This window comes from Prionailurus viverrinus, chromosome D3 (assembly GCF_022837055.1).
Source record: "Prionailurus viverrinus isolate Anna chromosome D3, UM_Priviv_1.0, whole genome shotgun sequence".
Taxonomy (NCBI): Eukaryota; Metazoa; Chordata; class Mammalia; order Carnivora; family Felidae; genus Prionailurus; species Prionailurus viverrinus.
Window position 1 is genome coordinate 26931715 of NC_062572.1, and position 22223 is coordinate 26953937.

The following is a 22223-nucleotide window of genomic DNA, read 5'->3' on the forward strand; positions in this document are numbered from 1 at the left end:
AATAAATTTTAGAACTAGGAATGATACAAGGACCTCTTCTAGAGTTGTGAGGGTTTAGAAGATGTTTTTTAATGTTTATTTATTTTTGAGAGAGAGAGCACAAGCGCGCATACAAGCGGGGGAGGAGCAGAGAGAGCGAGAGGGAGGCAGAGAATCCAGTGCAGGCTCTGTGCTGTCAGTGAAAAGCCCTACGTAGGGGCTCAAACCTGCGAACCATGAGATCATGACCTGAGCCAATGTTGCACGCTCACCCAGCTGAGCCATGCAGGCGCCCCTGGAGTTGTGAGGGTTTAACTAAAGTTTGCACCTGAAGGGATCAGCAGAGTGCCTGGCACATACTGGGAACAACCAGAGGAAACCACTGTTGCCTTTATTGTGAGGCTTGCAGCACCACCCCCCCCCTCCCCGCAGCCCTGAAGCAGAAGGAAGCAGTTAAGACCTTGTTTGCATTTGGGCAGAGGAGCTCAGAGAGAGGGAGGGACTTGTGCAAGGTCACACAGGAAAGTAGAAGGGAGCCACTCTTCATGGCTCTGAGACAGGGGCCATCTCTCCTCTGTCACCCTGGGGCCCCTGCCGGGTGTTTGGACCTCCTGGTCCCCGCACCTGTGGACTGAGGCCATCTGGGCTGCTTCAGGTCCCCCGGCTTGTTGATCACTTGACATGTACCGGTGCCCAGCTGGCACCCAGAAATCCCCCTTGGGGATTGTGCTGGTTTTGCACAGCAGCGCTAGGGGGATGGCCAAGGATGTGACAGAGGACCTGGGCAGAAAGTTTCCTGTAGATGGGCACTGGCTGCCAGCCCTATGCAGCTTCGGAGTCCTACTGCACCTCTCCTGCTCAAATACCTGCCATGGCTCCCTAGTACCTAAGTCTCAATTTCCTACCCGTGCCTACTGGGTTAGCATTCCACGCCCTTCAAAGGATCCTGCCCGACATGACTAGATTCCAAATACTAATAATAGTGATAACTATAATAATTTTTGTTTTCAACGTTTATTTATTTTTGGGACAGAGAGAGACAGAGCATGAACGGGGGAGGGGCAGAGAGAGAGGGAGACACAGAATTGGAAACTGGCTCCAGGCTCTGAGCCATCAGCCCAGAGCCCGACGCGGGGCTCGAACTCCCGGACCGCGAGATCGTGACCTGGCTGAAGTCGGACGCTTAACCGACTGCGCCACCCAGGCGCCCCAATGATAACTATAATAATAGGACGCAGAGCACCTACTGTTTGCCAGGTAGAGTAGTAAGTACTTTACCTGCACTGTTTTATTTAATCTGCACAGAAACCATGTGGCACTGCCACAAGGCTGATATTCATTTTACAGTTAAAGGAAACTGATGCTCGCAAAAGAGGAGTGTCCTGCCCAAGGTCACGTAGCTCCTGGCCCTGCCAAGATCTTCACCCTGACTTCAGAGCCAGACTTTAAATCAGGAGGTCACCCTACCTCATCTTGTTAGGGGAGTGAGCCAGCACGAGGCCAGCAGAGAGGAGCCCAGGGCTGGGTGTCTGGAAAGCTGGGCCCAGGCCCGGCCTGCTCCGTGACCTTGACCAGACAGACTCTCCTCTCTGGGCTTGCCGTGGGTTGTCTCGGCAGCTGGCTCTGTATTCCAGAGCTTAAGGTCTCCAAGTTATGCCGCGAACCTGGGAACACCCCCCCCCCCGCCCCCGCATTTCATTTTTCCATTCTTTTCTTTTGTATCGTGCCACTGATACATACTCACTGTTGGAGAATTAGAAAACTCAGGGGGTCAAAGGGGTGGTGTGGAAGGAGAAATAAATGAAGCGTTTTAGGGTATACCCTTCTGGAGTATTTTTCCAACCTAAATATGTGCCATCATGGGATCAGCTAACCTCTGTCCCCTAACTTATCCAGGATGCCTTGTGGGGTAATGAATTCGTATAGTGTCACATCTGGGTCTGTTGTGTTTGTAGCATGGAATGGTTAATTAGAATAATTAGAGACGATGATGATGCTTTAATAGCTGGCATGTACTGGACTCCTTCTCTCAGCTCCGGCCCTAAGGACTTGCCTCAGTAGGCATCCTGGCAACCCTCTGAGGGAGGCAGCTCAGCCCATTTTACAGAGGAGGAAACTGAGACTTTTGATGTTAACTGCCTCCCACCCCTGCCCCCGGTCTCATGGCCCATCCTCGGCGGAGCCAAATGTGGACTCGGCCCCTCCTGAGCCGTCCTCCCATGCCCTTAACCCCTGTTGGGCACCCTGCCCCTTGCCTCATCACCCGTGTCCTCTTTGAGGTGGGCAACTGAGCTGGGTGCTGGCCAAGGAAGGAAGGAAGGAAGGAAGGAAGACCAATTAGGAGAAGCCACGGCGGTCTGCGGTGGCCTGATACGTCAGTCATGGCCAAAGAGAGGGTGAATGTTCTTGCTCGGAACAGCCCTCCCTCCTAGGCCTGAGAGGCGGTTGTCCTTGGGAATTTGCCAGAACCCTGTGGGGTGAAATCCGGATGGCCTCAGCTGGACGGTTTTCCCAAGACTGGAGAGTACGGGTGGCCGAGGCCTCTCCCTGGAGTCCGTGGCTTCCAGGCCTTAAAGAGTTTCTGAGATGCTGGTGCCGGGCCACCTGCTGTGGCCACACTGAGCAGGGGAGCCCTCGCGAAGTGGGCCTGGAAAGCGATTTCCGATTTCCGTTTTAAGGTTTAGAGAGGTTAAGAGCCTCGCCCAAGGTCACCTTCACAGCCCTTGTCTTGGAGAGCCGGGAGCGTGGGGGCATCCTGGGCTGCATTGGGGGTTCCAGCTGGAGTCAGGGGATTGGTAAGACACTTTGGATGTGCTATCTTGTCGCCTCTCAGCAGCCCCTGGAGGTGGGCACCTGGCCTCTTTTGTCTTTTTTCAAATGCGAACCCTGAACTCCTTTTGCGAGGGAAATCTTACAGGGTGCACCACGTGAGGTGTTGAATCAGAGAGGATTCTAGCTGCGGAAGTTGGGTGTGGGGCAGGGAAGGGCGTCTCAGAGCTCCGCCACCCCTCGCGAGTCAGTGGTGGGGAAACTGAGTCCCGGAGAGGGAAGAGGCATGTCCTGATTGCAGGATTGGAAGCACTTTCCCCTCGTCCTGCGTCAGGTCTCTGAGTGAAGGAGTCTGGCCCATGAAAAGGCGAATGAAGCCTAAGATCCAGTGTTTCGGAGTCAGACCTCAGTGTAAATCCTGGCCCACACCTACCAGTCTCCGGGTGGTGGCCAAGCTACTTAACTTCCCTGAGGCTTTGATTTCTCGTCTGTAAAGTGGGATGTCATTGTACCTCCTCTCGGGGTGGCTGGGAGCCTCAGATGGTGCCATGGTCACATGGCCCTCAGCTCTGTGCCCACTGAGTGAGCACACATTCACTTTGATCAAGTGACAACTCCCCGTGGACTCTTGTCTTCTCTCAGCCCCCCGGGAGGAAAATCTCCTCGCACACCCCAATTAACAGGTGAGGAAACCGAGGCTCAGAGAGGGTCAGTGTCTTGCCCAGAGCTGGCGAGCCAGGGAGCAGCAGAGATGAGCCCGGCTCCTGTCCCCTGTCTGTCCCCTGGCCTCACTGCCTGCCTTAGTGAGTGTGCCGTGACTGTCTAAGGAGAACTGAGCTCGGTGTGGGGGGAGATGACACATAGTGTATACAGCTGGAGCTCAATAAATGCTTACCTCAAGGCCACAGTTGTGGTAGAGTTTCTCAAGGCGAGTTGAGCAGAGTGGTGCCAGAAGGAGCAGGGCTTTGTGGGGGAAGCTGGTTATACCGCTGTGCGTGGATTTCCCGGAGAGATGCCCAGTGGCCCCTGCCATCCCGGCATTTCTGGGGTCCCCAGGCTCCCCGGCTCCTGAGTACAGGTGTGAACAGAGCCATGCATCGATTTGTGGTTTGTAGAAACACACCCAGGTTTGTCCTGGAGGCTGTGGTGAGCGAGGCACTCGCATTGGGCACAGAACGTAGGGGGGTGTCCAAAAATTCTGTCATCAAGGTAGAGAACATTTTAATGCAAATCAAAAAAAAAAAAAATCGAAACCAATGGGTGAGCCTTGGAAGCACATCAAATGAAAGAAGCCAGCCAGTAAAGACCATGGGCCATGCTGTTCCGTTTACAGTTGACCCTTGGCCAGTACAGGTTTCAAATACATGGCCCACTTTATACACGGATTTTTAAATATATATATAAATATAGGACAGTACCGTAAATGTATTTTCTCTTCTTTATGATTTTCTTCGTGACACTTTCTTTGCTCCAGCTTATTTTAGTGTAAGAATATGGCTTAGAATACCTGTAACACACAAAATGTATGTTGATGGACTGTTGATGTTATGGGTAAGGCTCCTGGTCAACAGCAGGCTATTAAGTTTTGGGCAGGGGTGGTCAAACGTTGTTTGCAGATTTTCAGATGCATGGGGGGCCGACCCCCCAGCCCCCATGTCGTTCGAGGGTTGACTGTATATGAAATGTTCAGAAGAGGCAAATCCATAGAAAGAGAGTAGATCCCATGGTTGCCATGGGTGGGGGAGTTAAGGGATTGGGGCGATAGCTAACAGTTGGGGTCTGTCTTTGAGATGATGAAAACATTCCAAGGTGGACCGTGGGCTTGGTTGCATAACTAACCTTCTCTCAGTGAAGCCTCCGTCTCTGTGAATCCTCACAGCAGTCTTGCTCAGAAGAATTCTTGGGCCCATTTTACAGATGAGGAAACTGAGGCCCAGAGACAGGAGAGGGCACTGCTAGGGGTGTAGAGCCGAGGCAGGTGCACACCTGGGGTCTCTGCACTGCCGGTGGCTGAGACGCAGAGCTCGTTCAGCTTCCCCGCGGGGCCGTGTGTTCCGGGTCTGGGGCCACAGTCACCCTGACTCTGGTCCCCGGTGTCCTCTACTTCAGACTTGAGCCAAGGTCACCTGCTGGCATGTGATGCTCAGCGTGGGCGGAGGCCATGTTTCTTTGTAATAGTTGTATTGCCTCCTACTTTTATTTTTTAAATTTATTTTATTACTATTTTTTATTTTTTTTATGTTTATTTTTGAGAGACAGAGAGAGGCTGGAGGAGGAGTAGAGTGAGGGAGACAGAGGATCTGAAGCAGGCTCTGCATTGACAGCAGAGAGCCTGACGTGGGGCTCGAACTCACGAACCGCGAGATCATGACCTGAGCCGAAACCAAGAGTCCGTGCTTAACCGACTGAGCCACCCAGCCACCCCTCCTACTTTTATTTTTTTTATGTAAAATCAAAACACCCAAGCCGCGCCCGGGACTATGCCATCAAGTCCGAACCCCTCCTGAGGTGGGAGTGCAGCTTTGGAGGGCCCCCTAGGGGCCCGGGAGTCTGGATGGGAACCAATGATATCTTTTTAAAAAAAATTTTTTTTAACATTTATTTATTTTGGGGGCAGAGAGAGACAGAGCATGAACGGCAGAGGGGCAGAGAGAGAGGGAGACACAGAATCGGAAGCAGGCTCCAGGCTCCGAGCTGATAGCACAGAGCCCGACGCGGGGCTCGAACTCACGGACCGCGAGATCGTGACCTGAGCCGAAGTCGGACGCTTAACCGACTGAGCCACCCAGGCGCCCCACCAATGATATCTTTATTGACTCTGATTTAATATTTCCTCCAGGTGTCCTTGTAGGTGACAGATCCAGGCAGCTGGGTCGTGGTCACCAATAGGAGCCACACATACCTTTATGTTGTATTTCATTGGCTACAGACATCTCTTGTCATCCCTTGTCATCTCTTGTCATCGCTGCGTGCACGTTGTATTTGTTATAGGGCCTGCCTCTAGATCTCTCTTTTTTCTTTTCTTTTCTTTTCTTTTCTTTTCTTTTCTTTTCTTTTCTTTTCTTTTCTTTTCCTTTTCTCTTTTTTCTTTTCTCTTTTCTTTTTCTTTCTCTTTTGTTTTTCATTCATTTTTTCATTCGTTCTTTCGTCCTTTCATTTTTTCATTTTTCGTTCGTTCTTTTGTTCTTTCGTTCGTTCTTTCTTCATTTGGTTTTAAATGTTTGATTTATTTTTGAGAGAGTGCAAGTGGGGGAGGGGCAGAGACAGAGGGACAGAGGATCTAAGTGGACTCTGCTGACAGCAGGCAGCCCGATGTGGGGCTTCAGCTTACAGACCGGGAGATCGTGGTCTGAGCCAAAGTCGGACGCTCAACCGACTGAGCCACCCAGGTGCCCCTTACTGTTTTTTGATAAATGAGCACAGCGGTCACTTTATCAGAGCTTTTGTTTGTTTGTTTTTTGGTAATCGTGTCCTTGGCCAGATTTTACTATAACTGGTGTCCTTGTGATCCTTGTATTTGATTCTATTTAAAACCTGGGCACCTGGGATGCTGTCGGTTGAGCATCCGACTCTTGATTTTGGCTCAGGTCACGATCTCGCAGTTTGTGGGTTCGAGCCCCACGTGGGGCTCTGCGCTGACAGTGCGGAGCCTGCTTGGGATTCTCTCTCCCTCTCTCTCTGCCCCCGCACCCCCAGAATAAATGAATAAATGTTAATAAAAACCCACTCTTCTCTGAAGGGGTCCGTTGATGTCACAGTCGAAGGGGTCTGTGGCACAGAGCAGGTGGAAGGACCAGCGCATCGCAGGGCTGCATCCTGACGCTGCCCTGCACCGCCGGGTGAGCGCCTGGCCTGGGTGGGCAACTTGCATGCGAATCCAGGGCCCTAAGTAGCATTTCCTCCAGCAGCAGGGTCGAGGGGAGAGGCACTTAGTAAAAGGCAGCTCGCTAAGCCTCGTCGTGTAACTTCTGAATCAGAGTGTTTGGGCGCGGGACCCAGGGGTGTGCTGCACAGGGGTTTGGGAACCAAGTTGAGGGGGGAAATCACAGGGATACAGTCATAGGGCCCTGTCCCGAGTGCTTTGTGCCCTTCATTTGTTTAGTCTCACAACTCCATTAGCAGACCCACTTTACAGATGAGGAAACTGAGGCACAAAGAAGTTAGGTAATACCTCCCCCTCCTACCCCCTCAAGGGCTGCATTGATAATAATCAGCAGAACCAGGACTCCTGCTCCAGTGCTCATTTCCTCCCCTCTGGCAGCTTCTTGGCAGAGGAATGGAGGCGGGGCCTCGGGCATGCCTGTGTGCGTGTGTGTGTGCGCGCGCATGTGTGTGTATTTGTACCCACGGATGTGTGGCCAGTGCAAGGTCCCTTGGGCCTCTCCTGTTTGCATTGTTTACCAGGCAGGGCCCCCCTTACCGTGTTTCCCCTGAGCAGGAAGTCCGGAACCAGGGGCCATGCCAGAGGAGTGGGGAAGGCTGGGAAGGACCTAGGTTCCCGTTCAGGCACAGTTACCATCTGTGTGACCTTGGGCTAGGCACCTCACCTCTCTGAGCCTCACCTTACCCCCCTCTGTAAAACGGGGCTGGTAGCAGCGTCTATCCCCACGGTTGTTGGTCAGGCAGAGTGTCCAGGAAAGCTCCAGACACACACAAATCTTCTCTCCCTGAGTCTTTATTTACTTGGCGACAGACCAGATGCCGGAGCATTCTGTGCACGTGCTTCTTCATTTTTTTTTTAATGGACTATTTGCTCCCCTGAATTTTACGTTTTCCTCTCACCCACCAAAGGCTGGCCACCTGAAGCCTCCCCCAAAGAGGGGGGGGCCCAGGACCAGAATATACACCAGCTCCCGCTGGGGCTCACTGCATTCGCGCGTCCTGGGCTCGTCCAAGCCCTGCTGGGCGCGTGTGCTGCCCGTACCGTAACCTTGCCGTGCAGGCCAGGGGGTTGGCGCACTGTGGCCCGCGGGACAAATCTAGCTCAGTGCCTGGTTTTGTACATCAGAGCACAGCCACACGCCTTCCTTGCTGTGTTGTCTGGAGTTGCTCTCGCGAATGGCGTAGCTGCGTCTGAGACCGTCTGACCCACGTGGCCAAGGTCGTTGGCCTCCCGGCCCTTCACAGAGAAGATTTGCCGATCCCACCTCGCCGGGCCACTCGTTTTCTCAGATCTTTGTCCACGTGCTGTGAGGACAGTACTCATAATATTAAACGCGCCTAGTTTTGCATATTGACTCTGTGCCTGGCTTGGTAGAAGTTACGTCCAGTTCCTCAAGACTCTCTTTGGTCTGGGTGTTATTCCCATTTGTCAGGTGGGAACACCGAGGCTCAGAGAGCCACACTGGAGTGACCCAGGACACCCAGCCGCTGAGCGGGGGAGCCGGGGTGTGACCCGCGGCCTCCCCAGTTCCCATCCCCATCTTGTGCCTTAACAGAGGGCTGAACTGGGCCTCTGAGGGGGAGGCCAGACTGCACGTGGGAGCCCCACTTTGGTCACTTTGGGTAAAAACATCCAAAGATTTGTGTTTTCCTCCTGGGTCCCCTGCTTAGCAGCTGTGTGGCCTTGGGCAGGTGACACCACCTCTCTGAGCTCCAGTAAACAGGTGGTTAATAAGGGAGGGTCAAAAGAAATAATGGGGGTGGCCAGATAGTGAGGACAAAATTCAGTAATGTGTGTAAAACCCTTAGCTTAGTACCTGGCATACAGTAAGTGCTTAATAAGTAAGAGCTAATACTTTTATTTTTTAATTTTTTTTCTTTTTTTTTAATGTTTATTTATTTTTTAGACAGAGAGAGAGAGAGCACGAGTAGGGGAGAGGCAGAGAGAGGGGGAGACACAGAATCCAAAGCAGGCTCCAGGCTCCAAGCTATCCACACAGAGCCCGACGCGGGGCTCGAACTCATGAACCACCAGATCATAACCTGAGCCAAAGTCAGACACTCAACTGACTGAGCCACCCAGGCACCCCAAGACCTAATGCTTTTAAAGCAGCACGCCAGCCTACCGTCTCTTCTTCCCTTTTTAAGCCCTGAGAATGCTTTCTATGCTCAAGTCTGGTCCAGAGCCCCAGAATTCATTCTGTTTCCTCTTGCCCCGTTGGACTCTGGCTGGCTTGTCTCGGGAGTGGGTCTCCGGAGGTCTCTGATCGCCAGGGGCCCTACCCCAGAGATCACCTGTCTCCTGTCTCCCCAGCTTTGCCAGGGAAGGGTTGGGGCTCGGGGTGGTGAGGTCAGCAGGGTAGGTAGTAGCCATGGTAATGGAATGTTTGGAAGCTGGTTCCCACCAGGAAAGTTTGCAGGGCCGGTGGCTGAGGCCCGGGCACAGGGGTGCCAGGCACCCCTCCAAGGCCACTCTGTAAGTCCGGCGACCTGCCTCCCCGGCCTGGGGAACCTGTTGATCTGCTGAGCTTGGAGGAACCCTGCTGAGTTAGAAAGTTCAAATGAGTTCGACCCCAGATTGGTGTGGTCTCAGTGTAAATGTCCCCTCCCTCTGTGACACCATATGGCGTATCTCCTGGTCCCTGCTGTGGGCATTTCCTTCCGAGCATGTGTCACAGGCGTCATGATCCCACACACTGGTCTCTTTGCTCCCTGCCAGGATGTGAGCTCTATGCGGGCAGGGGTCTCTGTCTGCTGCCCTTGATGTGTCCCAGCGTCTGATCAGTGCCTGGCGATAGTAGGCGCTCAATAAACATTGTGGAATGAATGAATGTGGGTCTAAAGGGGTCTGGAAGACTGAACAGCCCTCTCCCTGCCCCTCCCTTCCAGCGGTCATCCAGGGAAACCCTTGGGCCAGTGCAGAGAGAGAGCAGAGTCCCTTCTGCCCTCCCCTGCTGCCACTGACCATGTGACATCGATGCCAGGGATCTAGGGACATAACCAGATTTGGAAACTGACTTTTCTTCTTACTAAACTGTGTGGTTTCTGCAAACCACTTCAACTCTCCCGAGTTTCAATCTCCTCAGCCTATCAAATGGGGATAAAAGGCCCCACCTTAGAAGGTTCTCCTGCAGCTGAAATGAGAAAGCGAAAGCCAGCCTGTGAACAGCTCCACGTTCTAACTGATTTACAGCTCCCCCCACCCCTATGAGGCGAGATCCTCGTTCACACTGGCTACATTTCAAGTGTCCAGGTGCCCCCCCGCCCCGGGAGCCTCCTTTCAGGTATTGCTGTCATCCCCATTTTAAAGATGCAGAAACTGAGGTTCAGAGAGGGTGAGTGACTTGGCAAGGCCACACAGCCAGTAGCTGGTGGAGCCGGGATCTGATCCTAAGCAGCCTGGCCCCCTACTATACCTGGCATATGATTAAAAACACACTAGTGGCTTTATTATTTTATTACAGAGAAAGAAAGACTGTGACAGTGTGTCTTGGGGAGAAAACTTATCACCAAGCACCACTCCTGTTGGCATTTTGAGTCGACGTATTTCCTTCTTGTCTTTTTTCTTCTTCTGGGGTTTGTGTTTGCCGTTCGGTTTGGCCGATTTGGCGGTTTTGCTTTTTGGCATAATTATGCACACGCCGCATCCGCGTGGGACTCTGTCATCCCTAAGCTGCAGAACCGGGGTGCCCCCTTGCCACCTCACCCTGCCATTGGGCTGTTGTAAGGACGAATTGAGGTAAAGCACGGAATGCCCTCGGTTTGGTGCCTGGCGCACAGTGGTGCTTAATAAATGCTGATGTTCCTCCCAGAAGGAAAGGAGGCTTCATGTCCACACTCTCCACAACCCCCTCCCGTGTACCTCATTTTTCTTCCAAGTCAGCGCTGTCCGGTAGAACCTTCTGCAAATAAGGGGAATGTTCCAGAGCAAGGGTCCACGAACTTGTTCTATAAGTATCCACATATTAACCATTTCAGGTTTTGCTGAGTGCGTAAGGTGGTTTTTGCTGCCTCTCCTTTTCCCCGCAGCCCCTCCCCCTCCTCTTTCCCTTAAAAAAAAAAGTACAAGCTATTCTTAAGGGCTAAAGGTTGGATTTGGTCCGTGGTTCACTGACCCCATCCTAGGTCTGCACTGTCCAGCACGGTAGCCACTGGCCACCACACGACTGCTGGGCACTTGAAATACGGCCGGTGCACACAAGGAGCTGAATTTAACATTTTCTTTCATTTTCCTTAATTTCCTTTTCTGAAATTTATTTATTGTATTCTTTTAATGCTTATTTTTATTTTTGAGAGAGAGAGAGACAGAGCAGGAGCAGGGTTAAGGGGAGAGAGAGAGAGAGAGAGAGAGAGAGAGAGAGAGAGAGAATGAATAAATGAATCCAAGCAGGCTCCAGGCTCCGAGCCATCAGCACAGAGCCCGACGCGGGGCCCGAACTCACGAACCGCGAGACCATGACCTGAGCCGAAGTCGGATGCTTAACCAACTGAGCCACTGAGGTGCTCCCACCACTTTTTTTTGGTTTTTTAATTTTTTTCATTTTACTTAATTTAAATTTAAATGCCTTCCGAGGGGTTCGTGCCCCACACTGGACTGCAGCTGTAAATAATGGGAGTCTGGGGCAGCTCTCATCCCCGGCAGGCCTCTCTGAGCACTGTGGCATTTCAAGGGCCACCCGAGGGCACCTGGGCCCCAGCCATCTCGACTCTGGAAGAGCTTCAAGTGCCCTGTCCCTAATTGTTTTTATTTGTTCCAAGAGGCAGGTCTCTGTTGTTGGCCGTCCATCCCCCAGGAGGCTCGGAGGCAGGGTGTGTGTGTGTGCGCGCGCGCGTGTGTGTGTGTGTGGCTGGTTGCTGTGGTTACATCTGGATACCCTTCTCCAGCTGTGTTTACGAGTCCTCATCAGCCTGCTTTTTTCCAGGACAGGCACAAACTACAGAGGCGAGGAGTAAGCGAGGAGAAAGGGAGAGAGGACAGAGAGACGCGGTAACAGTCTACACCCAGATAATTTACAACACGACACAGATACAGTAATAGCTAAAGGTTTCTGAGCGCTCACCGTTAAATAGGCCATCGTGAGCTTTCAGCAGACAACAACCCATTTTACAGAACAGGAAAACTGAGGCTCCGAGGAACGGTGATTTATGGAGTCAGGGAGCCGTCCGGCTTCAGGGCTGTGTTCCTAACCACTCCCGCCTCCTGGAAAGGGACCAGGAGCTCCCCGGACTCCATGTGTAAGTCTGTGGAATAATTTCCCTTGTGAGCCTCAGTCATCCCACCGGTAACATGGGGGAAGGTGAGAATCAAACTAAAACTCCTCACCCCGCCCCCAAATGGTAAGGACACAGCATGACAAGTACACCAGGAGCCCCTTGGTTCCACATTAGCCCGGCTTCCTGCCAGACCCCATCCTATCCATGGCCCCGTTCCTTTACCACCGTGGTTAAGAGCTGGGCACCCAAGGTTCATGGATCTGGATGGGATCCTCGTTCCCGTGGTCCCCTGGGTGGTTGCTCTTCCTCTTGAGGTCTTTTTTCTTTCTCGAAAATTGGGATTGGGGTGCCAGGGTGGCTCAGTCAGTTAAGCGTCTGACTCTTGATTTCAGCTCAGGGCATGATCTCAAGGTTTGTGAGATCAAGCCCTGTGTTGGGCTCGGTGCTGATGTCGCAGAGCCTGCTTGGGATTCTCTCTCTCTGTCTCTCTCTGCCGCCCCCCTCCCCCACACACACTTGCATTCTCTCTCTCTCCAAGGAAATAAATTAAGCATTTAGAAAAATAATAAAAATTAAGAGAAAATTGGGATCATCACACTCTCCTCATAGGGGGACTAAATGATACAAGGTCCTCACATAGTAGGCATTGGGTCAGTATTAGGTGACAGTGGCAGGATGCTGTCCTACTCTGAGGGCGCCTTATTTATCATAGGCTAGGTATGTGGTGCCCTTTTGGAGTTGGGCAGTGCACAGCCTGTTCAACTGTACCCAGCAGCCCCAGATGGTGATTAGTGATATAATGGTGGCAGTTGTTGCTTATCCTTATGTTTACTTTTCCTGAAGTCCAATGTCCTTGGGCCAAGAGGAAGGGAGAACCCTGGTTCGCAGACACCCGACAGCTCCCTAAGGCAGCAGCACCTGAACCCAGATTCTCAGCTCATACCTCTCTGCCTGAACAGTAAGCCAGTTCGTTCCATGTAGGACCAGGCGAGTTCAGACTCCAGCTGTTACATCTTGGGCTCAGATGCCCTCCCCCTGCACTCCAACTTGCCCCCCCAGAAAACTTCCCCCCAAATCACCGCCGGATGCCCCTGGGGAGCCTGGCACCCTCCTCTGCCCCTCTGAGGGGGCCAGGCCCCCTCCGCAGCACCCACCCCTAACGCGGCATCTCCTTTGCCTCTGCAGGGGACAGCCGGCGAGCAGTCTCCGTGAGCGGCCACAAGGGCTAGAGCCCAGAGATGACAGTGCCCGGGGGAGGTAAGTGCCTCCAGAAGTCCCCCCGCCCCCGCCCCACCCGAGCCCTAGAGCTACTCCACTCCCCTGACCTCCATTATGGGGCAGCCAGACTCCCCTGGCCGGTGTTCTCTCTGTTAGAAATGCAGCACTGGGTCGCAGCAGCATGTCGGGGACAGTCCTCTGCTATTTTTCATGTCTTAGAAAGACGATTCTCCTATAATAGGAGAAGGCCGGATCCCACAGCGGGCAGGGGATTTGGCCGGCATCGCTGAGCAGATTCGAGGCACGGCCAGAATCCAAAGCCCTCTGCGTCCCATCTGACTAGCGTTTCTGGTGCGCTTGCTCATCTCAGCACCTCGCACAGAGTCTCCCCGAACCTCAGAATAGCTCCTTCCCTTTCTTTGAGGGGAAAACAGAGGCTCAGAGAGGCGAAGTCCCTTGTCTCGGTCACCAGCTGGCAAGCAGCAGAGGCAGGATTTGAACCCAGGGCTTTAAGAAGCCACGTCTGAGTCTCGTACCCGCCATCCTCACTGCCAGGACGCTGGGACACTGCCCTTGGCGGGGTCCAGCGGGATAGTGGGGGGTAGAAGACTGGCCCGAATCCCCGGGCTGGGCGCTCTGGCCCCTGCAGAGTGGGGTCCTTGACCGTAGATGGCCAGGAAGTTGCCTTTGGTTTTGTGGGTCCCTGGCTGTCCTTTTTACCACATTGCCCTACTTTTTCTTTTCAAGGCACCCCTTAGGCTTTGCTGTCTCCTGCTTAGGCCTGACCTGTCTGCTTTGAGCTGTTTTCTTCTGGCGACAGAGAGGGGCCTGTCACTGTGTCCTGTCTGAGGACAGTGAACAGCTTGCCTCAGCCTGGTCAGATGCAGGCCTGTCTCTGGCCACACGGCCCTAGGCCAGTGGCTTCTTCTCTCTGAGCTGCTGAGGGCGAGGCGTCCTCCCCCAGGGGTGATAGAGGTGATCCCATTAAATGATGCTAATGCATAGTAAAAGTTGTAGCCGAGCATGTGCATCATAAATGTAAGAACCCAAAATTCGTGTGCTTTGGTTTAAACTGAACAGGAATGATCAGTATTAACCCAAACTGGTGTGTTGGTAACATTTTTCTTATTCTGCCTGTCCATTCTTCTAGTCCTTTCCCCCTGATATTTAGTATCCAAGTCACTGGAAAGTATACACTAGAGAATACACACACACACACACACACACACACAGGCACAGACACTGTACTTACCCTTTCTGGGAACAGCTTTCCCAAAGCTTACCCCTTTTCTTCCTTTCTGTGCGTCTCCCATCACCTTCTGGTCCATTCTCTCGTTGCCCACCAAGTGTCAGGAGGAAAGGGTGATTGCTCTAATTTAAACTAAAGTGTGATGGACTGGTCCCCAGGAGCACAGACACTGACATAACAGAATTCTAGTCTCAAGTCGAAGAGGAGAATTTCAGTGAGCACTTGAACAAGTTGATAGGTCCTGGGAGGGATTTCCAAGTGGCTTTCTGTCCTGCCCAGCCTGCCTTCTCCCTGCAAGGCGCCCTGGCATTAGATTTCCCCATCCCCGACCCTGAATTCAGGGCACCAGTGAACCCCCGCCATTGTCAGCAGCATATGATAAGCACAGTTTCCTGGGGAGAGGGTCCCCAGCTATTTTCTGATGTCCACGGCGGCCAGTGACCCCAGGCTGAGATTCATCTTTGCTTTCTTAGTTGCTTCTAGAATCCTCTCAGCGTTTGAGGTCAGTGCACCCCACCCCTCTTTGCAGCTGAGGAAACTGTGGTTTAGATGGGGGAAGTGACTCTCCCAAAGCCACACAGCCAGGAAATGCTGAAGCTCTCGACAGCTTGGACCCCGGGGCCGAGATTGTGCATTCCCTCCATTCTGATATTTATGTCCCGCTTGCTACAGCCCGCGGTGGGGATGCAGGCTGGGTCGGTCCTTCGGTGGTTCTGGCTGAAGCTCGCATCCATCAAGGAACCTGCCTGTGTTCTTTGCACTGGGCATTCCCTTTGCCAGAACACCCTCCTCTCTCTTCCCTACCTGGCTGTTTGAAAGCCACCTGTGCACTGTTCAGAACTTGGCTCCGGGGCCGCCTCCTACAAGAAGTCTTCCCTCACCTCCTCGGGTAGAAGCTGTCACCCCCTCCTCCCAGGTGTGGGGCCACCCTCTCCCATCTGGGGATCTTTGCATTCTCTGTTCCCTCTGCCTGGATCAGTCCTCCATGCATCTTCACATGGCCAGCTTCATCCAGGACTCCGCTTGGATGCCACCTTCCCCGAGGGGCCCTCCCTGCCCTCCCTCCTTCTTCCCCTCCTCGATCCCTCTCACAGCAGAAGCCCTTTTCACTGGGTGCCTATAGCTTCTGTGGTATCGCACCCCCGCCCAGCTGTCTTACCCACTTTCCTGTCCCCAGCACTGAGCACGGTGCCTGGCACCTTTTTTGTACTTAATACCCATTCACCGAATGAAAACTGAGGGAGTGAGTAGTGATTCCAGAAGAAGCCCAGAACAGGACAGCATATTCCACACTGTCTCCTGAAAAGCATCTCTCACCGAGGCGGTGTGGTCCTTCAGAGCAGGCACCGGAGCTGGCTGGCCCGGGCTAGAATGTTCTACCCCAGCCTGGCTGCTCCCCAGCTGGGCACCTGGGATCAGCCTCTCCATTTCTTGGTTTCCTTCTGTTTTTTCCTATCTTAGGGGGGGCGGGGAGCACAAGGGAGAAAGGGGCAGAGAGAGAGAAGGGCGGGGGGGGGGGGGGAGAGAGAGAGAATCCCCTGAGGGGCAGAGAGAAGGAGAGAGAAAGAGAAGTGGGGCTCAACCTTACCCAAAGCGGGGCGTCTGTTCACCCGAAGCAGGGCTCAAGCTTACCTGATGTGGGACTCGAACTCACGAACTGTGAGATCATGAACTGAGCCAAGGTCCGATGCTAAGGCACCCAGGCGCCCTCGGTTTTCTTCTGTTTCTACGGCCGTCATGTCACAGCACTTGGAACCTTGTCCTGCTCATTCAACCAAGGCACATCCCCCAAATACTTAACGAAGCACCTGCTAGGCACCAGGCTCTGTGCTAGACTCTGGAGAGCCCTCTGTGAACAGGACACACAGAAACGTTGTCCTTGCAAAGTGGGCGTGCTGCTGAATTCGGACATCCCAGGGCATTATTATTTTCCATACTTTAATAGTCAATTGAAAAATCATTCTTACGGGGCACCTGGGCAGCTCAGTCGGTTAAGCATCCAGCTTCAGCTCAGGTCATGATCTCACGGTCCATGAGTTCGAGCCCCGCGTCGGGCTCTGTGCTGACAGCTCAGAGCCCGGAGCCTGCTTCAGATTCTGTGTCTCCCTCTCTCTCCGCCCCTCCCCTACCCACCCTCTGTCTCTGTCTCTCTCTCAAAAATAAATAAACGTTAAAAAAATTTTTTTTTTAATAATTGTGATTCTCCCTCTGTCGGATGAGGAATACGATCGCAGCGTGTTTGGCTAGGGCCGGCAGCCCCCCCAGGCCTGCCTGACTCCTGCCTCCCTCTCTCTCCTCAGATGCAAGTCCCGCCCGCCCTCCGCTGACCTGGCGCTAAGGCCCACCCGCCACCCCGGGCCCAGCATGCGCCTGTCGGTGCGGAGGGCGCTGCTGGCGGCCAGCTGCGCCCTGGCCCTGGTGCTGGCGGTCCAGGTGGGGCAGCAGGTGCTGGAGTGCCGCGCGGTGCTGGGGGGCCCGCGGGGGCCCCGGCGGGCCATGCGGCCGGAGCAGGAGGACCTGGTGATGGTGGGTGCGGACCGCGTGGAGTACCGCTACGGCAAGGCCATGCCGCTCATCTTCGTGGGCGGCGTGCCCCGCAGCGGCACCACGCTGATGCGCGCCATGCTGGACGCCCACCCCGAGGTGCGCTGCGGCGAGGAGACGCGCATAATCCCCCGCGTGCTGGCCATGCGCCAGGCCTGGTCCAAGTCGGGCCGCGAGAAGCTGCGGCTGGACGAGGCGGGCGTGACGGACGAGGTGCTGGACGCCGCCATGCAGGCCTTCATCCTGGAGGTGATCGCCAAGCACGGGGAGCCGGCGCGCGTGCTGTGCAACAAGGACCCCTTCACGCTCAAGTCCTCCGTCTACCTGTCGCGCCTGTTCCCCAACTCCAAGTTCCTGCTGATGGTGCGCGACGGCCGAGCGTCGGTGCACTCCATGATCACGCGCAAGGTCACGATCGCCGGCTTCGACCTCAGCAGCTACCGCGACTGCCTCACCAAGTGGAACAAGGCCATCGAGGTGATGTACGCCCAGTGCATGGAGGTGGGCAAGGACAAGTGCCTGCCCGTGTACTACGAGCAGCTGGTGCTGCACCCCAGGCGCTCCCTCAAGCTCATCCTGGACTTCCTGGGCATTGCCTGGAGCGACGCTGTTTTGCACCACGAGGACCTCATTGGCAAGCCGGGCGGCGTGTCCCTGTCCAAGTGAGTGGAGCCCTCGCCCTGCGCCCACGGCCCCCTGGCCCGAGTCAGAGGCAGTGGGTGGGCAGAGTGCCGCTGTCTCTCTGAGCCTCAGCTTCAGCACCCGTAGAAGCGGGGCACTCGCTCTTGCCCTGTTTCTGAGCCAACCAGCAGATGCGAATGTGCTTTGCAGTAAGTCGTAGCGGGCGAAGGTTACGTTCAGAACACGGATCTGGAACCAGGTTGTCTGGGTTCCGATCCCGGCTCAGCCACCGCCTGACTGTGTGCTGCTGGATGAGTGACTCAGCCTCTCTGTGCCCCCCATTTCCCTACCTGTAGCGCAGGGATCTAATCGAGGAGCCTTCTAGCTACCTGGGAGCATCAAATAGGTCAAGACACGTCAGGTGCGATTATTCCTATTATTATTGTCACCATGGTAGCATAGAGACTGCTTTTATCGGCCCGCTCATTATCCTCACCCTCATGACCACGTAATGCGTGCCTGAGGTGTAGTAAGCACTGAGTTAAGCCCCCAACACACGTTATTCCTTTAATTCCCAACCTGAGGACAGGAGAACAGCTCTTATACCCATTTGACAGGCGGAGAAACTGAGTCGCAGCAAGACGTTACCTGAGGCCACACAGCTGGCAAAGGGTAGTGTCAGGATTTGAACCCAGGTCTGCTGGACTCCAGGGTGTGTGCTCGCAAGCTCTCCACACCCCTCCTCCTTCTCCCCTTCTGTCCCTTCCTCTCCGCCTTCCTCCTTTGGGGAGGCCGTCCCTCTCCTGAGACCCAGAGCGCTTGAACAACGCAGGATCAGAGGGTGCCGTCTGTCTGTCTCCATCCCGATCTGGCCCAAGCATCCCTGAGAGGCCAGTGAGAGAGCAGTCCTTCCCGGGACAGCGCCACCTCCTTTCCCTCATGGCTGGGCCCTGTCAGACCCCATCCCCAAGAGCTCTTGAGCCCCGAGCAGAGCTGGGGACGTACAGCAACTCTCCCGGCAGTGACGTGCCCACGTGCCTCATACCCCAGCCAGTCAGTGCTGGGGCTGGGATCTTTGTAAATTAGCCAAAAAAATCAGATAACTTAAGGAATATATCTTTACTGTCGGAGATTGAGACGATTCCCCCAGGGTAAGGAACAAGAACCCAAAATCCCACCTTCCAGATTTTGATCTGTGACCTACTGGTCCTTTGTCAGGGGCTGTTGATAAAACCGGAGTCCTCCTGAAACAGGAACATGTTTCCCTGTAACCTTTCTTCGCTTTGTGTATGGGACCACCTGTCCGCCGGGCCCCAGCATGCCACCGTGACGTCATTTTGGACGGCTGTGTAATATTCCACCCAGCAGAGCACAGCATTCTGTCTCACGCCTCATATTTTGGAACACATTGGTTCTTTTTTTTTTTTATGTTTATTTATTTTTGAGAGAAAGAGAGCACAAGCAGGGGAGGAGGGGCAGATGGAGACAGGATTTCAAGCAGGCTCTGTGCCGACAGCAGCGACCCCGATGCAGGGGCTCCCACGAACCGTGAGATCGTGACCTGAGCCAAAGTCGGATACTTAACCGACCGAACCACTCAGGCGCCCCGGGACATGTTGGTTCTTTACTCAGATCAAGCATGTGTCCCATTCATGTTGTGGGATGCACCTGTGTCCCTTCTGTCTCATAAAATCCTGGAGGTCCGCACACTCCAAACCCTTGCTCTTACCGCCCGTCCCCACCCCCCCCAGCCTCCCCGCTCTCCTCACTCCTGGTCCCACCTTCCTTTTGCCACATCTTTTTGGGTTTTGGTCTTCCCAATTTCTCTCTTCATTGGGATGGAAGCACCTGGAGACAGGGCCTGGATCCTGGGAGTGCCCCACCCTCCGCCGTACAAGGCCTTCGGACAGCGACCGGTAGGGTCCTTGTGATTCAGACAGTGCGAGAAGCCCGTCCTAGGGGCGAGCGAGGACGCACGTCCCAGGTGGTGGTGGTTCCACGGTGACGGCAGAAGTGATAGCAACCTAAGTGGCCACCTTTAGGGGCTGGAAAAATACGCTCTGGAGGGATGCTACACAGCTGGAGAAATGGAGGAGGTGTCGGGTGCGAAACGAAGTTATCAGCTGATACAGACAGCGTATTGCTGTTTTAAAATTGCAGACCAACCATAGGTATTCCGTGGATGTGTGTGTGTGTGTGTGTGTGAGAGAGAGAGAGAAAGCTAGTGCTTACTGAGACCCTACAGCGTGCCATAGCCTCGTCTGTCATTAACTCATTTACTCCCCAGGACAGCCCAGTGAGGTGGTCACGATCATTATTCCCATCGATAGATGAGGAAACGGAGGCTCAGAGAGGTGAAGTAACCCCCCCAAAGCCACGCAGCCAGTGTCGGTACAGCTGGCGTTTGAACCCAGGCGGCCCGGCCCCCGAGTCTGCCCTTGGCCACTCTCCCATTGAAAGCACAGAAGACAGTATTGAGCGGGTGGACCCCCAAATGCTAAGATTAGGTTTCGGTAGGGAGCTGATAGGCTGGGAGGGGGCGGTCCGTGTTTTATAATTATTTCTCCAGAACGAAATACCCATCGTAGTCACAGAAATAAAACGTTATTTTTAAAAAGTTGGAGACATCAAGGGAGCAGGATTTTAAGTGCTCACCGCCTTCCACTGTCTTCCAGTTTCCAGTTTCTGGCCACAGAGGCTCTTATCGTACAGAGGAGGGCTGAGGAGGGCAAGTGACTTGCCCGCAGCCTCACAGCCGAGGTGGGCACAGGTCACCCGGGTGCCATCTGGGTCTCCCTGTGCCCCCTGCGGCCTATTTTTTCTCCCCAGGATCGAGCGATCCACAGACCAGGTCATCAAGCCCGTGAACCTTGAAGCGCTCTCCAAGTGGACCGGCCACATCCCTGGGGACGTGGTGAGGGACATGGCCCAGATCGCCCCCATGCTGGCGCGGCTCGGCTATGACCCCTACGCAAACCCACCCAACTACGGCAACCCCGACCCCATCGTGGTCAACAACACCCACCGGGTGAGTGCGTGTGCTTGCGCGGAGACGTGCTCCCGGCCTGGAGCGGGGGTTGTTGTATGTGTATGACGGCCGTTTTTGCTTGGGCCACAGGGAAGCTCAAATCCAACTGCTAGCCTTTCTACCAGCAGGTCCATGTGTCCTAATTTCATCCTATTTCTCTGTTCTCTTTTACCCTCTCTCCCCCCATTTCCCTGGCTATTTGTCTGTTTAGAAAGTACTTCAAGTCTTTGTTGAGGGAATAGAAATAAACTCACTCTTGGTCACTTTATTGCCCCCTTAAATTTTTTTTTAATGTTTTTATTTATTTTTGAGACAGAGAGAGAGCATGAGAGGGGGAGGGACAGAGAGAGAGGGAGACACAGAATCCGAAGCAGGCTCCAGGCTCCGAGCCGTCAGCACAGAGCCCGACGCGGGGCTCGAACTCACGGACTGTGAGATCATGACCTGAGCTGAAGTCGGATGCTTAACTGACTGAGCCACCCAGGCGCCCCTGCCCCCTTAAATTTTAATGTTGATTTCTCAGACAGATGGGAGCTTGGGGCAGTTGGAATTACTCTTTAGGCTCTCCTTGGTTAAGGTGGTCAAGGGAAATGACTTTACTAGATGTTTCTGAAGCATTAAAGTCAGGTAATCCTGGGGAAAGGAACAGTTAGCAAGTCCGTCCTTGACTGTCACAGCTTCTAGTTTACTTTGGGTGCTGTATGCTGACTTCCTTGGAGGCACGAAGTTAGGGACAGTATTTGAGCGTGGGGCCCGTGCCTGGGGACATGCGAGCTCCTAGCTCCTATGCCAGTAAGACCTGGAGTCTTTTTATTTATTTATTTTAAATGTTTACTAACTTTTGAGAGAGAGCACGAGCAGAGCAGGGGAGGGACAGAGAGAAAGGGAGACAGAATCCGAAGCAGGCTCCAGCCTCTGAGCCGTTAGCACAGAGCCTGACGTGGGGCTCGAACCCACGAACCGAGAGTTCATGACCCGAGCCGAGGTCAGACGCTCAAGTGACTGAGCCCCCCAGGCGCCCCAAGAGTCTTAATTCCAGCTACGCTCGGCATTTCCAAACACGTGCTGAATAGAAAACAAAACAAAAAATATCTTTATTTCTTTATTTTGAGAGAGAGAACCAGAGAGGGGGACAGAGGATCTGAGGCGGGGCTCTGTGCTGAGAGCAGTGAGCCCAGGCTCGAACTCTCAAACTGCAAGGTCACGACCTGAGCCGTAGGCAGACGCTTAACCGACTGAGTCACCCAGGGCCCCTCACATGCTGATTTTAGGAAGTGAACAGTTCTTGTGTTGAACAGCAAAGGGAGAAAGTCCCATTTCTCCCTCTTCCCCTTTAATTGTTCAGTGACCGGAGGAGAAAGACCCCATTTGGTGCTAACAAGGCTTTCACACCTCTCTGACACATGCAGGCTCTGCCCTCGGGGAAGTGGGAAGGGTAGCGGGAAGGGTAGCGGGTCTCAGCACGTCCTCTCCCCCTTGACACCTATTGATTTTGCAAACATCTCTTTGTGGAAATACCCAGAGGTCCACTTCCATGATGCTCAGACTGCATCTGACAGTGTGACTATTCACAACCTCCATGTGGTCCATTTTTTTTCCCATTATTTTTATTCTAAGCCTTTGTTATTTATTATTCTTATGCTTTCATAAAGTACTCTTTAAGCTGTACTTAATGTGTTTCATACACTTTTCTGTACCTAGACTATCTTATTGTATAAT

General features: G+C 53.7%; 1 protein-coding gene across 2 annotated transcripts in view; it reads left to right on the plus strand.

Moving 5' to 3' along the window:
* Positions 1-22223, plus strand: part of TPST2 (tyrosylprotein sulfotransferase 2) — a 52326-nt gene that overhangs the window by 22281 nt on the left and 7822 nt on the right. For both annotated transcript variants that reach the window (XM_047827387.1, XM_047827386.1), the window contains 3 exons: positions 13030-13101; positions 16612-17517; positions 20306-20504. In XM_047827387.1, the coding sequence (XP_047683343.1) occupies positions 16676-17517; positions 20306-20504 (1041 nt within the window). In that variant the 5' untranslated portion in view covers positions 13030-13101; positions 16612-16675. The remainder of the gene's footprint in view (positions 1-13029; positions 13102-16611; positions 17518-20305; positions 20505-22223) is intronic.